The following is a 13,393-nucleotide window of genomic DNA, read 5'->3' on the forward strand; positions in this document are numbered from 1 at the left end:
AGTTAAACTAAATTTGTACTTTTAACAGGGACTAGTAGAGCTACAGATACTGAGACTATCCCATTGACAACAATCCAGCATTTGCTAGATTATTGCAGCATAAAAAGGTACACGGTGAATCAGCTGGATGCGAAGAAACATAAGAAGAAATGAAGGCATGTAGTTTATAATTACAATATAAGAAATTATACCTAGAAAGAAGTCTGAGTCGGAATTTAATCCTACCAACTATAACCAAAACCCTCTGTAGAATGCTGTGAAGAAATAAAAGCCTTAAAGAAGGCAAGGATGATCCTGGAATAGGTGAAAAAGGGAGTTTGATTATGTTACTTGAATACTTAACATTGATAACCACTGAAATAATGATCACGTATTTTTTATCCCAGATGAATGCAGAAGTAGTCAGAAGGGGACCCAATAATATAGTGTGAGAAGTTTTTAGAGTATGTGTCTATGTGGTCATGTGCAATCAGTCATAGATTAATGTGGGTTTGCCATGCATTGCCTGGAAAAAGAAAAAAAAAAAAAAAAAAAAGAGCTAGGTCTGATTTGAATTATCTGTGAAACTGCTGGTTTTCTTACCTGTGTGGATGCAATGGGGAAAACCCATCCCACATGATGTCATGAATCCTTGGACCACTCCAATTTAATGAAGTGCTTAATGAAGAAGTGTCATGGAAGGTGGAAATGTTGATTATTTTCTTTAGGTTTTCCATGGAAAGTTACTTTTGCTAGGGTAAAGTTTCTTATCTTGTCCTTTAAAATCAGCAAGGAATTTCTCCCCTCTGATATGTATCTTAGTTTCTGGGTGCACGTTTTTCTTCTTATTTTGCATCATGAGGTTGCCCGTGACTGAACAGGATACTAAGCTAAGTGAGCTGGTATTTTGAAACTCTGGGCATTTGGACCACCTCTGTGTGTACTTAGGGTTGGGTTGATTTCCCCCAAGTCAGATTGACAGAGATTTAAAGAGTTCTTCACCTTTCCATCAAGCACATGCCATATCTAACTTTCTGAGGTCATTTGAATGTAGCTCATGTGTTTCCCTGTATCAGAGCCTTTTGAGGGGCTCTCAGTCTCTTTTGCTTCTTGCCTGAGACATGTATTCAGCTTTACTGAAGAGCAAATGCATTCTGTCCCTGAAGTATCTATGTTTGTTAATGAGATATTGTGTGAACAATAGCTAGCTCTTGTACACAGAAAGCCAGCTGCTGAAATTTAATGGTTGTAGGCAGGCTAATGTTTAGCAAAGTCAAATTTAAAAAGGAAAACCACCCCTCTCCCAGTAAGCTTAGAGACAGACCAGATGAGGAACTTGAAATAAAATGTATTAATTTTAATATCCCATAAGTGTTTCTTCACACATGACAATGGAGAAGGGAAATGCTTATGCTTCATACTTCAGAAAATAAAAGATAATTCTTTGCCACATACGATAATGCTTAAAAATATTTGTGGATCACTGTATAACTGGTTCAGATGAAAAAACCCAAACTTGAGGACAGTAGCATTATCTTGTATACTGAATTGAACATTTCTGTAAAATCAAATATTGTTCAGGTGTCAGTATTTCTAAAAGTAATGAACTTCATTTCAATTTTGGGGGGGTTTGGAGTAGGTCTGAGAAAGCAAATACTTTTGATATGTATAAATTTTTTGGGAGAAGGTTAAATGATTTGATAACAGAAAATACCTAGAATCAAAAGTTACTATTTGCATTGCTAGTAATGTTAATACAGCAGAAAAATTACAAAAGAAAATACACTGGTGCTGAAGCAAAATCAATTCAGACAGGAAAACTTGAATATATTTAATACCAGATAATATTAGATACTGAATTAAGAAGAAGCTAGGCTGACTGTGTTTGACTTTTATATAAAGACTACATACTTTTCAGTGAATGGATCAGAGCTCAGACAGAGGTCTGCCAGAACATGTTCTTCAATATTTGCTATGCTAGTGATCAACTGAGATGGTAAGAACAGTTTATTTTGCAGAGAAAACTGACTAATTTCATAGTCATATGACCACTGGCTTACCTGCTACTGATATTGAAGTAGTCACACAGGTGTTACCATGCTCTTCTGTAGTTCAAGAGTTTGAATATATTTCATAGAGAATTCCAGTCAGGGCTCAGACATGCATATTCCATCCAGCAGGGCTTTGCGTGTTGCACAGATATTTTATATAACCTATGAAATTATATTGTCATTTTACAGGAGGGTTGCCTGTTATGCTGAGCATCATGTCTGTGTTAACAAGGATGAACAGTGCACTCATGAGAATACAAACATTTTAAAGTCATAAGACTGCTTTTTTTTTCAGTTTTTTACCTTTCCCTGTAAATATATTGTTTCTTGCTTTTCATAATTGTCTTTATAAAAGGAGAAAGTAAACATGAATGTATTTTAAAAAGAACTTTGGGAAGTACAGAGAGGAAATTTTCTGTATGAGCTACTTAATGGTTTCAATTTGCATGCAGCAGTAAAAATAAAAGCTGAGTAACTGATTTCTGTATTGTGGTTTAGGAAAACATTGCACAATTAATTTCACACTTGCAAAAAATCTGGTTTAATCAGGATATGTTTAAGACTATTAAACAGATTCAGAATGCTAAAGGTATGCCATATACTTAGGTGACTGCAACAGTTAATATCTTAGAAAACTATGAGTTCCATTTCAGAAACATCTATGAACTACCTGAGTTTTTTCCCCCATAAGTGATCCTGTCTTGTCTGCGATACTTCCACTGAAATCTGTTTATCAGGATAGAGAGTGTGTTCTGTGTTGTTGAAAGGAGTATCTTTTCATTCCTTTTATCTTAAGTATCAAAGATTTCCAAGGCTTTAAGAAATTTGATTTATAGAAGAAACATTCATTAACTGTTGAGTAAAGATGGTATTTTTAGTAATACAGGCTTGTAGACTGTTTTGCTAGAATGACCTTTCCAGCAATATACAGCTATATTGCCTTGTGAATATGCCAGACAGTAATTCAAGGCTATGGAGGGAACTATCTTATCTTCCAGTTTATATTCTGCAATGCAGAAGTCTTCAGAAATAATAATTCTTAAATTCATATGTTAAGACTTCCCAGTTCTGCTATGTTAAGGCTCCCCAGTTCTGCTTACTTAAACATTTTTTTTGCCCACTTAAAATTAATGGTAATTTTACAGCCATATAAACAGTCATTTGCATGTTTAAGTTCATTTGCATACTTGAAAATTCAGTTTAATAACCTGCAAAATAAACACAAGAGTCATGCTTCTACAACTTGTTCATTGATCTGAGTTTTACCCTATAAAAATTAATGGTTTCTTGAGATACTACAATTATTCTTATGTACGGCATAGTTACAGTTATTAGAATGTATTAGAGTGTGTTCTTTCATGATGTTATTACAAAATAATAACTTGTCTGTGCAAGATAGGCTAATCAGTAGATTTCTTTCTAATTTTAACAGAGGCACTCTTGAATTGTTTTGCTTTTCGAAAGTCATTATTTTGAAGTCTTAAAACTGAAAGAGTATATTTATATTAGATGTTAAGAAGAAATTCATTATTGTCAGGGTGCTGAGACACTGGCACAGGTTGCCCAGAGAAGTTGTCTCATCCCTGGAAATGTTCAAGCCAGGGCTGGATGGAGCACTGAGCAAACTGTTCTAGCAGTTCTGAGGTGCATGTGTAGGAATGCACTTCAGAAAATGTGTCAAGCCATGAAGCTTTTTATTTATATTCCATCCCTTTATCCAAAACCCATGAAACTCAAACCCGTGAAATGAATAACAGAGGTGGTTCATCCTCTATAGCAAGCTTTAATTTCTGAAGCTCAATTCTAATATTGCTGGTTTATAGGTAATGTGATTTATACTTTATTCTTTGAACTTCTAATGCATTTTTGCAGTAATCCAAAAGAGGTACTTAAAATTAAGTGATACAAATTTTATATAATTTTTTTCTCTTTTTTTGAGGATGTTACAGATTTTTAAGAAAGGCATGCTAATTACTACCAGATTATGTCATTTTTCCTACTTGTGCTTTTGTAAACTTGCATGCAATGCATAATATATTTTAAAATTTAGTTGTGTGGTTCTGACACCAGTGAAAAATGGCCTGTTTCTTTTCAAATTAATAAAATTAATAGGTAGTGAAATGATGGAAATTTTTGTGTTAGCTTTAGAAATGTTTGACATCTCTACTACAGAATTATTATTTTTGCAAGCATGCAAGAACCACGAACTAGCAATTCGTTATGCATCAGAATATGCATATGTGGGATATGCAGCAACGGAAACTAATGAGATTAACTGATCCTGACAGATAAAACTTTAGAAAGCCTATACTTCTGATATTCATAAATATTTGGGCCTAACTGAAATCAAGTATATGTAAAAATGTTGGTGTCACATAGAATAGATCTTCTAGTTTCCCCTAGGCTACAGTATGCTACGAGAACATGATAGATGAAAAACTTGTTTTCTGTTTATATAAACATAGATTTCTCCACAGATGCTTGATTAGGTATAGATGCAATATGTTGATGGTTCATGATGCATGATTTTTCGTTCCCTATAGGAATTACATCGTATTTTGATAGGCTTACAGTATTTTTAGTACTTCATACATTTACTCATGGCAGAAATGTAAATAATTATTTCAGAAATCATTTCACTTTTTGCATTTCAGACTGAAATTTCCCTGCATGTCTTTGCTGTTGCTCTATAGGTTGGGTTGGTACTGAGGGATGCCTCTGTGTGGCTCAGTTGCTAATATCCAAGGAAGCCTGGAGCTGAGACAGGGATGGCTAGCAGAGGTCTTGGGAACCTCACAGAGACCATTTTGCTCTCTGTGTGTGACAGGGAGGAGAATCAGCTGGTGCTGTGTTTCCCAGACAGGTGCTGCACTCTCAGCTGCTTGGTCCCTTTGGGCCTCAGTGTGCCATCTGCAAAATGTAGGACACACTCTCCTAACTCAGCCACGTGGAGAGAGGATAGGTACATTTTTACAGTCTAAATGGTTTGAAGCCTGCAGCAACACCCACACTGAGAAGCGAGGCCCTGTGGAGCTGCCCAGCCATAGCAGGCTGGAGGTCTCTGCATGCCCTTTTACCCTTCTGTTCCGTTTTTGCTGTTGCAGTTTACTGTGTGTGCGCTTTCCATTGAATATTTTCTTTCTCTTTTCTAGTTTGAGGGTTGCAAGAAAGCCTTTTCCAGACTAGAAAATCTCAAGATTCACTTAAGGAGCCACACGGGTGAGAAGCCGTACCTTTGCCAGCACCCTGGCTGCCAGAAAGCATTCAGCAACTCCAGCGACCGCGCCAAGCACCAGAGGACACACTTGGACACTGTAAGGACACAGAAGCCCCACTGCAGCCCCCTGTAAATTAGACCATCTGCTCCTTTCCTCCAGCCTGGTGACAGCAGGTAGCCCATACCCTTAGAGACAGGAGGGTGGACTGATGAGGCTGCTGAAGCTGCTTCAAAAGTAACCCAGTAATCAAAGCATGCGAGAAGATGTTTGGCTGGTTGATAGAAAGACCACAGTTCCATGGTCTGTGCTGCAGGTAGAGGTAGGAGCTTTCTCCCACTTAGCTGACCTTTAGGGAAACTGAAACAGTCTGCTATATAAAGTGCTTTTCTTTGATGAAAAGTTCAGGCTGGGGCATGTACCAGAAAGTCAAGAGAGCCAGAATAATTTTGTAAATCTAAAAAGTTTTGTGACAACAGATTGTCCCTTGTAAATTTGAGGCACAGCTGAGGTTTGTTTAAAAACCTCTGTTTCAGAAAAAAAGGTTTTGTTTGATCAGAGAGAGTTCCCAAAGGGCAGAAGTCCAGAAGTGCAACTAAAACAGTGCCATTTGAATTAAATGGCTGCTAAAAAATAGTTGAATACAATGTATATAGTATAGTTATATAGTTGATATAATTTATACTAAGGCCGGCACGTTAATAATTTGTACAAAGTGTTTTCAGAAATTATTTGTGAAACATAAGTGGATAAATTGCTGAATAGCTACTTTCAGGAAAGAGTTGGACCTAATGTTCATTTAATACTTAGTATTGTGAACCTAAAAATCTTCAGGGAAAACAGACAGAACAAGCAAGATGAGAAGATTATGTGAGTTAGATTTTTTGGGCATTCTTTTAAGAAAACTATAAAGATATTACAGGATATTTTACAGGTTTTTTTTCTAAAATTAAGTAATTATTAATAATAATAATGAAGTGTTATTAGAAAATGTGAGCTGAAGGATTTGGTCAGTACTTCACATTAAGATACATTTTATTTTTTTGGTATGTAATATTTTTGAAACTTTAGTATTCAGTGCTTGTTTTTTCTTGCCTTCTTTGTAATATAGTAAACTAACACTTTTTCTTGTTCTCTTTTCCTGAAGCAGATCCTTCTATAATCCTAAACAGTCTTTCTGGGCCTTTACTGCAGTTTCTTTACCTGATTCACTAAAGACTGTAATTTCTGATTAAGTCAAAGATTGCTCTGAGGGTGGAAGAATTGTAAGTATATCTAGCAATACTCATTGTAATGCTAAGAAAAAAAAAAGGTAATAATGAAAAGTGCTGTAATGAAAGCTTTCCTTCTGTTTGTCTTCCTTTAAAGCTTTACTTCATCCTTTCCTTTTCTAAAAAAATTGCCAAGCATTCCACTTGTAATCATGTACAATATTTTTGTTCTGTAGTAATGTGGTTTGCAGGATCCCAAGGCTCAGAAAGGGTTCTCTTGAGTTAAAATAATCTGTGATACAACAGCAGCTTTATCCTTTTTCTTTCTGATTTAGAAACCTTATGCATGTGAGATTCCAGGATGTACTAAGCGATACACAGATCCAAGTTCCCTGAGAAAACATGTGAAAGCCCATTCTTCCAAAGATCAACAAGTCAGGAAAAAGGTAATTTTTCTGCTGTCTTGACATGAAGTTTATGTGAAGTAATCAGTGTAATAATATTAGATGTTTCAATCCATCTTCAAGTACTTGGGTTGATTTCAGACTTTGAACTAGAAAAAAGAGCAAATCATAAATAGATGTGGTTCGTATATAGATAATTTAATCTTTGACTTGACAAGGCTGCCCGATGCTGCCTTTATGCTGTATGTTTTCTGATGTGATGGTTAATTACTAAATTAATATGACAAGGCAAATAAAAATAATTTTTGCAAACAGAAATGCTTGGTTTCAAATTATGCCACTTGGTAAGTACACAGTATTACACCATACTGGCCAGTCTCAGATGGAAGGTTGGATTTTGAGGGCAGCATGTGGGATTAAGCTCTAAATGGTATTTGCATATTCCAGATACTTCCAATAACACCAAGATATTTCACAGTGCTGATTCCCTGTGGATGTCAAGCCCATGAGTCATCAACTGTTTATATGTATAAGTGCATCTCTAAAGAGCTGAGTTGTGACCTAAGGGAATTGGTTTTTTGAGCATTTATCATCATAGCTCCTATTAATCACTGGCACAATGTTTACAAGGTACAACGTAGATAGTTACTGGACCTTTGTGGAGTTATAATTACTAACTAACATTATGCTTTGGTATTTGAAATATTTCCTGACAGTAATAAAAAATAAGAACAACAAACCTTTTAATGAAGAATTAAAGTTATTTATGGATTTAATTAAAAAGTGAAAATTGGCTTAATGCCAAAAAAAGGTAATTACAAAAATGTGACTTCATCAAAAATAACCATAAAAATTCCAAGGTGATAAAGGCACAGTGGACTAATACTTCAAGCCCTAGGGATCTTTTCTGTTGAAAAGAATGAAACCCTTTGCTGTCACACCCCGTTAGTCATGGATTCCTTTAATATATTGTGCCTGACTGGTTTTAATCCTCCTTTTAACCTCCCCCTGCATACCAAGTGACATTATTGTGGCATCTTAAGTTGCTGGCTCTCCAAGACTGTACCTGCAAATGTGTCTTTGATGTTGCAGAGACTTAAATAGCAAGATGAAGTATATTCGTAAGGGTGGAATCTTATGTGCTGTGCTGATGTTTACATTGAGTCTTCACCCCGGATTCTGTAGATGTTTCTTCAAAGATTTGACTCTTTCCTGGGCTCTCTGAGCTGGGATTATGCAATGGGATATAGGTAAATTTCCACCTCTCAGTTATTTTAAGCCATTTCTGCTGATGTGTGATTATGACTTACCATATAAGGCAAAATTCCTTTCATGCAAATCTGTAATGCAGCTACTGTTCCCCTTTACTTCCCAACCCCTAGTTATCCACTAAACACATTTAACTGGGAATCTTGCCACATAATGACATGAAATCCAAGAAGATCCCAGCATAAATGCATTTAATAAAAGTAATTTAATGGATAGTACAATAACATTTCATTTACTCTTCAAAGGAAGGTAGAGCCATGAGAGAATAAAGATAGTCATGCCTACTTTACTCACCTTTGTGTAATTTGAAAAATTCTTCACAAAAATTCTTTTACAAAAATGAGGGCAAACGTACACAAATACCATGCAAATATCTGGGAATAGATGCTGAAAATGTTTAGTAAAACATTTTAGGTATATCCTCTATGCACTGTAATAGTCAGTCTATAATTTTAAAATACTTTGGTGGGTTAAAAAGCAGTGTTTGCTATCATGTTTTTGAAAGGAAAAATTGCTGACTCTTCCTGGATTTCATCTTTCCATTGGGAAGATAAATGAGGTTTCTTCTAAGCCAAGAAGTCAGTGAAAGAAAACTAGACAGTTCCCAAAATGAGAGATTAAACTGATGCTGAGAGGAATGGTAATGTACAACATGCCTCTCAACTACAGTTAGTTTTGAAATGTGTTCTATTTTTAATCTTGTTCTCATTTCAGCTTTGAAAGGACATCAATTTACAAGATTTTTTTTTTGTAAATTGGCTAGACAAGTAAGCATATTTTCAGTTGGCTATACTTTTTTGATTTCAGTAAAGCACAAATGTCTTTCATTTGTGAACTGATGGTACTGTATTCAAAATCAAGAATCCGTAGCTCTTTTGGTTTTGGCAAGTCTTTTTATTGAAGATAATGAAAATGAAATTATGGAACATTGTGATACCTCAGTCAGCTGGATAGAAACTCATGGCTTTGAGTATTAGAGAGTGGTCATTCTTTACTGCAGTGTGCACTGGAGGGTCCTGTCTCAAATCAAATTCCTGAGTGTTGGGTAAACAGAGTGTTTATCATACAAAAATGATCACATATTCATTAGCTATCCCCCCTTACTGGATGTATATGTTTTACTTTGTTTTACATAGTCTCACCCCTTATCAAAAGTCCTTATAAGTTCCTTGAGATCTGTCTTCAATGTCTCATGTCCTTTTCAGGTGCCTGTTCCTCAAGCCCTGCTTTTGAGTGAGCACAGTTTATTTTTTTGCATTACTTCTGCTTTGTCAGCCTAGCAGAGCTGAGTTGGCATCCTGCTTGTGTTTTATGTTTTCTGTTTGCCTAAGTTACATCCTTTATCTATTTCTCCAAGGCTGTGCTGTTCTGCACTACTGCCCTTCGTAATATATAAATAAATAAAAAGTAAAATATTGTTCTGTTCTGCTCATATCATTCATATCATTCTACTCATTATTGTGTCCATATCACATCATTAACAAAATCCAGATCCTGTGCTATAAGAACACATAACCACAGGATGGGTCAGGTTGGAAGGGAGCAGCAGGTCACCTGGTCCAACCCCCCTGCCCAAGCAGGGTCTTCCCAGACCACATGGCACAGGATCTGGCCGTACTGCTCTTGCATATCCCCAGTGAGGGAGACTCCACAGCCTCTCTGGGAAATCTGTTCCAGTGCTCAGTCACACCTGCAGTGATGCAGTTCTTCCTCGTGTTCCGGTGGCGTTTGCTGTGCATCAGTTTCTGCCTGTTGTCTCTTGCCCTATGGTCTGGGACTGCTGGGAAAAGCCTCTGACACCCTCCCTTCAGAAACTTGCAGGCATTGATGAGGTCCCCTCTCAGTCATCTCAAGGTGAACAGGCCCAGCTCCCTCAGCCTTCTTTGTAAGAGTGACCCCATGGTTTGAAGCCTGTATAAAGTCAATACTGCCAGTATGCTCTTTGTGTAAGAGAGCATTCAGCCTTGTACAAGTATGAGATCATTGTCTTTTCCATTGAAGTATATAATGAAAAGTAATTTGCTATTTCTGTAGCAGTTGTGCTGAAGAAATCTGTTCTGGTAAATCTAAAGAAAATATTTAATTCACTTTCAAATACTGCAGTGCAATTCCCACTGTGAATGGAATGAAATGGAATGGACTCTCCACTGGTTTTGTACATCTTGTCATGAACATCTGCAATGTCCACTGCCTTTCTTAAAGATTTTCTCTTTTTAAAAAGTGCGTTTTCAAGCAATAAGAGATAATTTAAAAAGGACAAAAGATAGTTCTGATTTTGTGCAGCTGTTTGGCCAAGACAAGATCAGTAACATTTACCTTATCATCTGAACAATGCAGTGGCTATACTTTCAGATAGTTTTAATTTTATCCACACCAGTGAATAACTGTTGTCATATATAATAGCACTTTAGGCTTATGTGTCCTGCCAAAAAAGCAAAATCAGCAATGATTTAAAAGATTGTTTCTATTTAATTAAAAGAAAGTGAAACAATTAAAGATACAACTACTTAGGTCCATCTTTGGGAAGAAAAGAAAGATATAATCTGAACAGTTGACATAAACATGACCAGCTAAAGGGAATGCAAAATTCTTAGTCTGGACTTTGAATTGAAGGATGATTTACATATACCAAATAATTTTCTCATTCAGCTGACCAGCCTTTGATTCTTTGGCAGTTCTAATAGTGACAAGATCATGTCTTTGGTCTTTTTATTTAAATTATATATGGCTCAGTTGGGATATATTATTTAGACAAGCTTTGAGGTATTGAATGCTTACCTGACAACTGCCTCTGTAAACCTGTACCATTTATGGTACATATGGGTCTGGAGGAACCCATACAATGATTGAACGGACCAGGTAGGTTAACACCTCAGCAGATGAATCACTGATACTTCTAGGTCACTATTTAGTCTTAGCCTAACACAGGAATTATGTTTATTTTGATGGATTTTTCCAGGACAAAAATTTTTGTACTCTCTCTCCCAAAAACCAAATATCATGGAGCCATAGCTTCAGGAAAGGCAGTCCAAAGGATATTTCTGAAAATTATCTAGACCATGATGGAGATTTTTAAAAATTGTAGTTCATATGGTACATGCACCAAATCACTAAGGAATGATGGGAGTGGTGAGATCAAAGGAGATAAGGGGTTACGTACAGGGCTTCTAGACCGATTTATTTCTGCCTGATAATCCTTCTTTTTCACACAGATTGGTCAGTTGTAAAATGATGGCTGAACAGTCACTTTTGGGAAGCTAGCAAAACATTATCCCAGTCATGATGGATGCTTCCATAATTTGTTCTGTGATATCTGACTGGAAGGAAGTATTTTCAGGTGTTATTTTGCTGTGCAGGAATAAAGCACAGAAGGCAATCGGGATTTCTCTAATCCCAGTGCTAGTTATGCTTGATTTCTTCCCCATTGCATTTATTGCTCTTCCAAGATTGATCAGCTAGCAGTGGTAGGAAGTTTTCAGAGTACTGTTTCTGATTACAGTAAGAAAAATGGTGATAGGCCACACTGCAGAGATGAAACAGGCAGTTTGATGCCTCAGCTATATCCACTCCTACTTCAGACTGTAGTAGAGGCTAATAGAGCATACACTAGGTATGGAGCACATTGGAAACAATGGGGTAAGGATATAAACCACCTGGCCAAAGCAATTACTGGCATTCCTTTGCTGAGTGGCCTCTGCTGAGCTTGATAAGGGTTCCAGTCTGAACTGAGGGGGCTTTACAGAAGGTTGTTTATAAAGGTCCTATAGGTATTCCTCTTCTCCCACTGTGGAACCTCCGTATTAGCAAAAAGGGAATATAAAATCCTCACCTTTAGAGGCAGATCTTAATAATTGAATTATTCTGAAGCCTAGTTGTTTTATATTCCTTTCCTAAAAGTACACCTCTTCTTTCTTAGAGCCCTGTAATATGCAATATATATAGAATATACAATAGTTTGGCTTGGAAGGGGCCTTAAAGAATCTCTAATTTCAGTGCCCTTGCCATGGGCAGGGACACCTCCCTCTAGACCAGGTTGCTCAAAGCCCCATCCAGCCTGGTCTTGAATACTTCCAGGGATGAGACATCTACAGCATCTCTGGGCAACCTGATCCAGTGTCTCATCCCTCACAGTACAGAATTTCTTCATTTAGTTTAAACCTGTCTTTCAGTTTTAAGCCAGTCACCTTTTCATATCAATACAGTTCCTGAATAAGGGTCCTTCTCCAGCTTCCCTGAAGGCCCCCTTCAGATACTGGAAAGCTCCTTTGAGGTCTTATCCAAGCTGAACAGCCCCAAATTCCTCAGCCTGTCTTTGTAGGGGAGGTGCGCCTGTCCTCTGATGAAATTTGTGGCCTCCTCTGGACTTAATCCAATAGCTTCACATCCTTCCTGTTCTGGCACCCCAGAGCTGATGCAGCCCTGCAGTGAGGTCTCAGCAGAGCAGAGGGGCAGAATCCCCTCCCTGGCCCTGCTGCCCACGCTGCTCTGGATGCAGCCCAGGACACATTTGGCTCTCTGGGCTGGGATCACACGTTGCTGGGTCACATTGAATTTTTTGTCAACCATCATTCCCAAGCTCTTTTGCACCGGGCTGCTCTAAAACACTTATTATCCCAACCAGTGGTATGATATATAAACCTGTCCACCTTACAATGAAAACAAGAAATGGGAGAAAACACAATTGCTTTAAGACATGGTGTTCTTCTACTGAACAATATTTCTCTGGAACCAAGACATACAGGTGTTTTCAAAAGGTTAACATGAAAATTTCTATTAAGTTTTGAGAGTTTGTCTGGCTTCCTGTTATTTGAGTTATGTCAGCAAATTGATTATTCCCTCAGCAAAATAATACACACCTCTTGCCTCTTACAGAGCTGCATACTTCTTGATGGCTTATTTTTTAATTGTTTTACAGTAGAGTAGAAACAGGCTTCTTATTGTGACTACATATTGATTTTACCACACAACTGATGAAGCTACCAGTTTGTTTAAAGATTCTAGAAAAACCAAGATTTTATACCAGCCTTTAGATTTTGTGAATAGTGTAAAGAAAACAGTGTTTGGGGATTTTTTTTTTTTTAGATAGTATCCTTTGTTTGTTAATTTCATGATGGGTTTTCAGTTTTTTCTTTCTTTTATTTCTCAGTATTTGAACAAAGCTTTTTTTTGCAATTCAAGAAGCACAGTGGTTATTGTGTTCCTTAAATGACAGAAAATATTTTTAAAACATTTTTTTCCAAGTCAGAATGTTTAATTGATGAGGA

The 13,393-nt window shown here is 36.9% G+C and overlaps 1 protein-coding gene across 8 annotated transcripts in view; it reads left to right on the forward strand.

Moving 5' to 3' along the window:
* The window catches only part of GLIS3 (GLIS family zinc finger 3), a 153,719-nt gene that overhangs the window by 106,070 nt on the left and 34,256 nt on the right, over nucleotides 1-13,393 (forward strand). For all 8 annotated transcript variants that reach the window (XM_086867905.1, XM_086867903.1, XM_086867904.1 and 5 more), the window contains exons 4-5: nucleotides 5,183-5,344; nucleotides 6,792-6,902. In XM_086867905.1, coding sequence (XP_086724031.1) covers nucleotides 5,183-5,344; nucleotides 6,792-6,902 — 273 coding nt within the window. The remainder of the gene's footprint in view (nucleotides 1-5,182; nucleotides 5,345-6,791; nucleotides 6,903-13,393) is intronic.

This window comes from Cyanistes caeruleus, chromosome Z (assembly GCF_971803275.1).
Source record: "Cyanistes caeruleus chromosome Z, bCyaCae1.hap1.1, whole genome shotgun sequence".
NCBI classification, from domain to species: Eukaryota; Metazoa; Chordata; class Aves; order Passeriformes; family Paridae; genus Cyanistes; species Cyanistes caeruleus.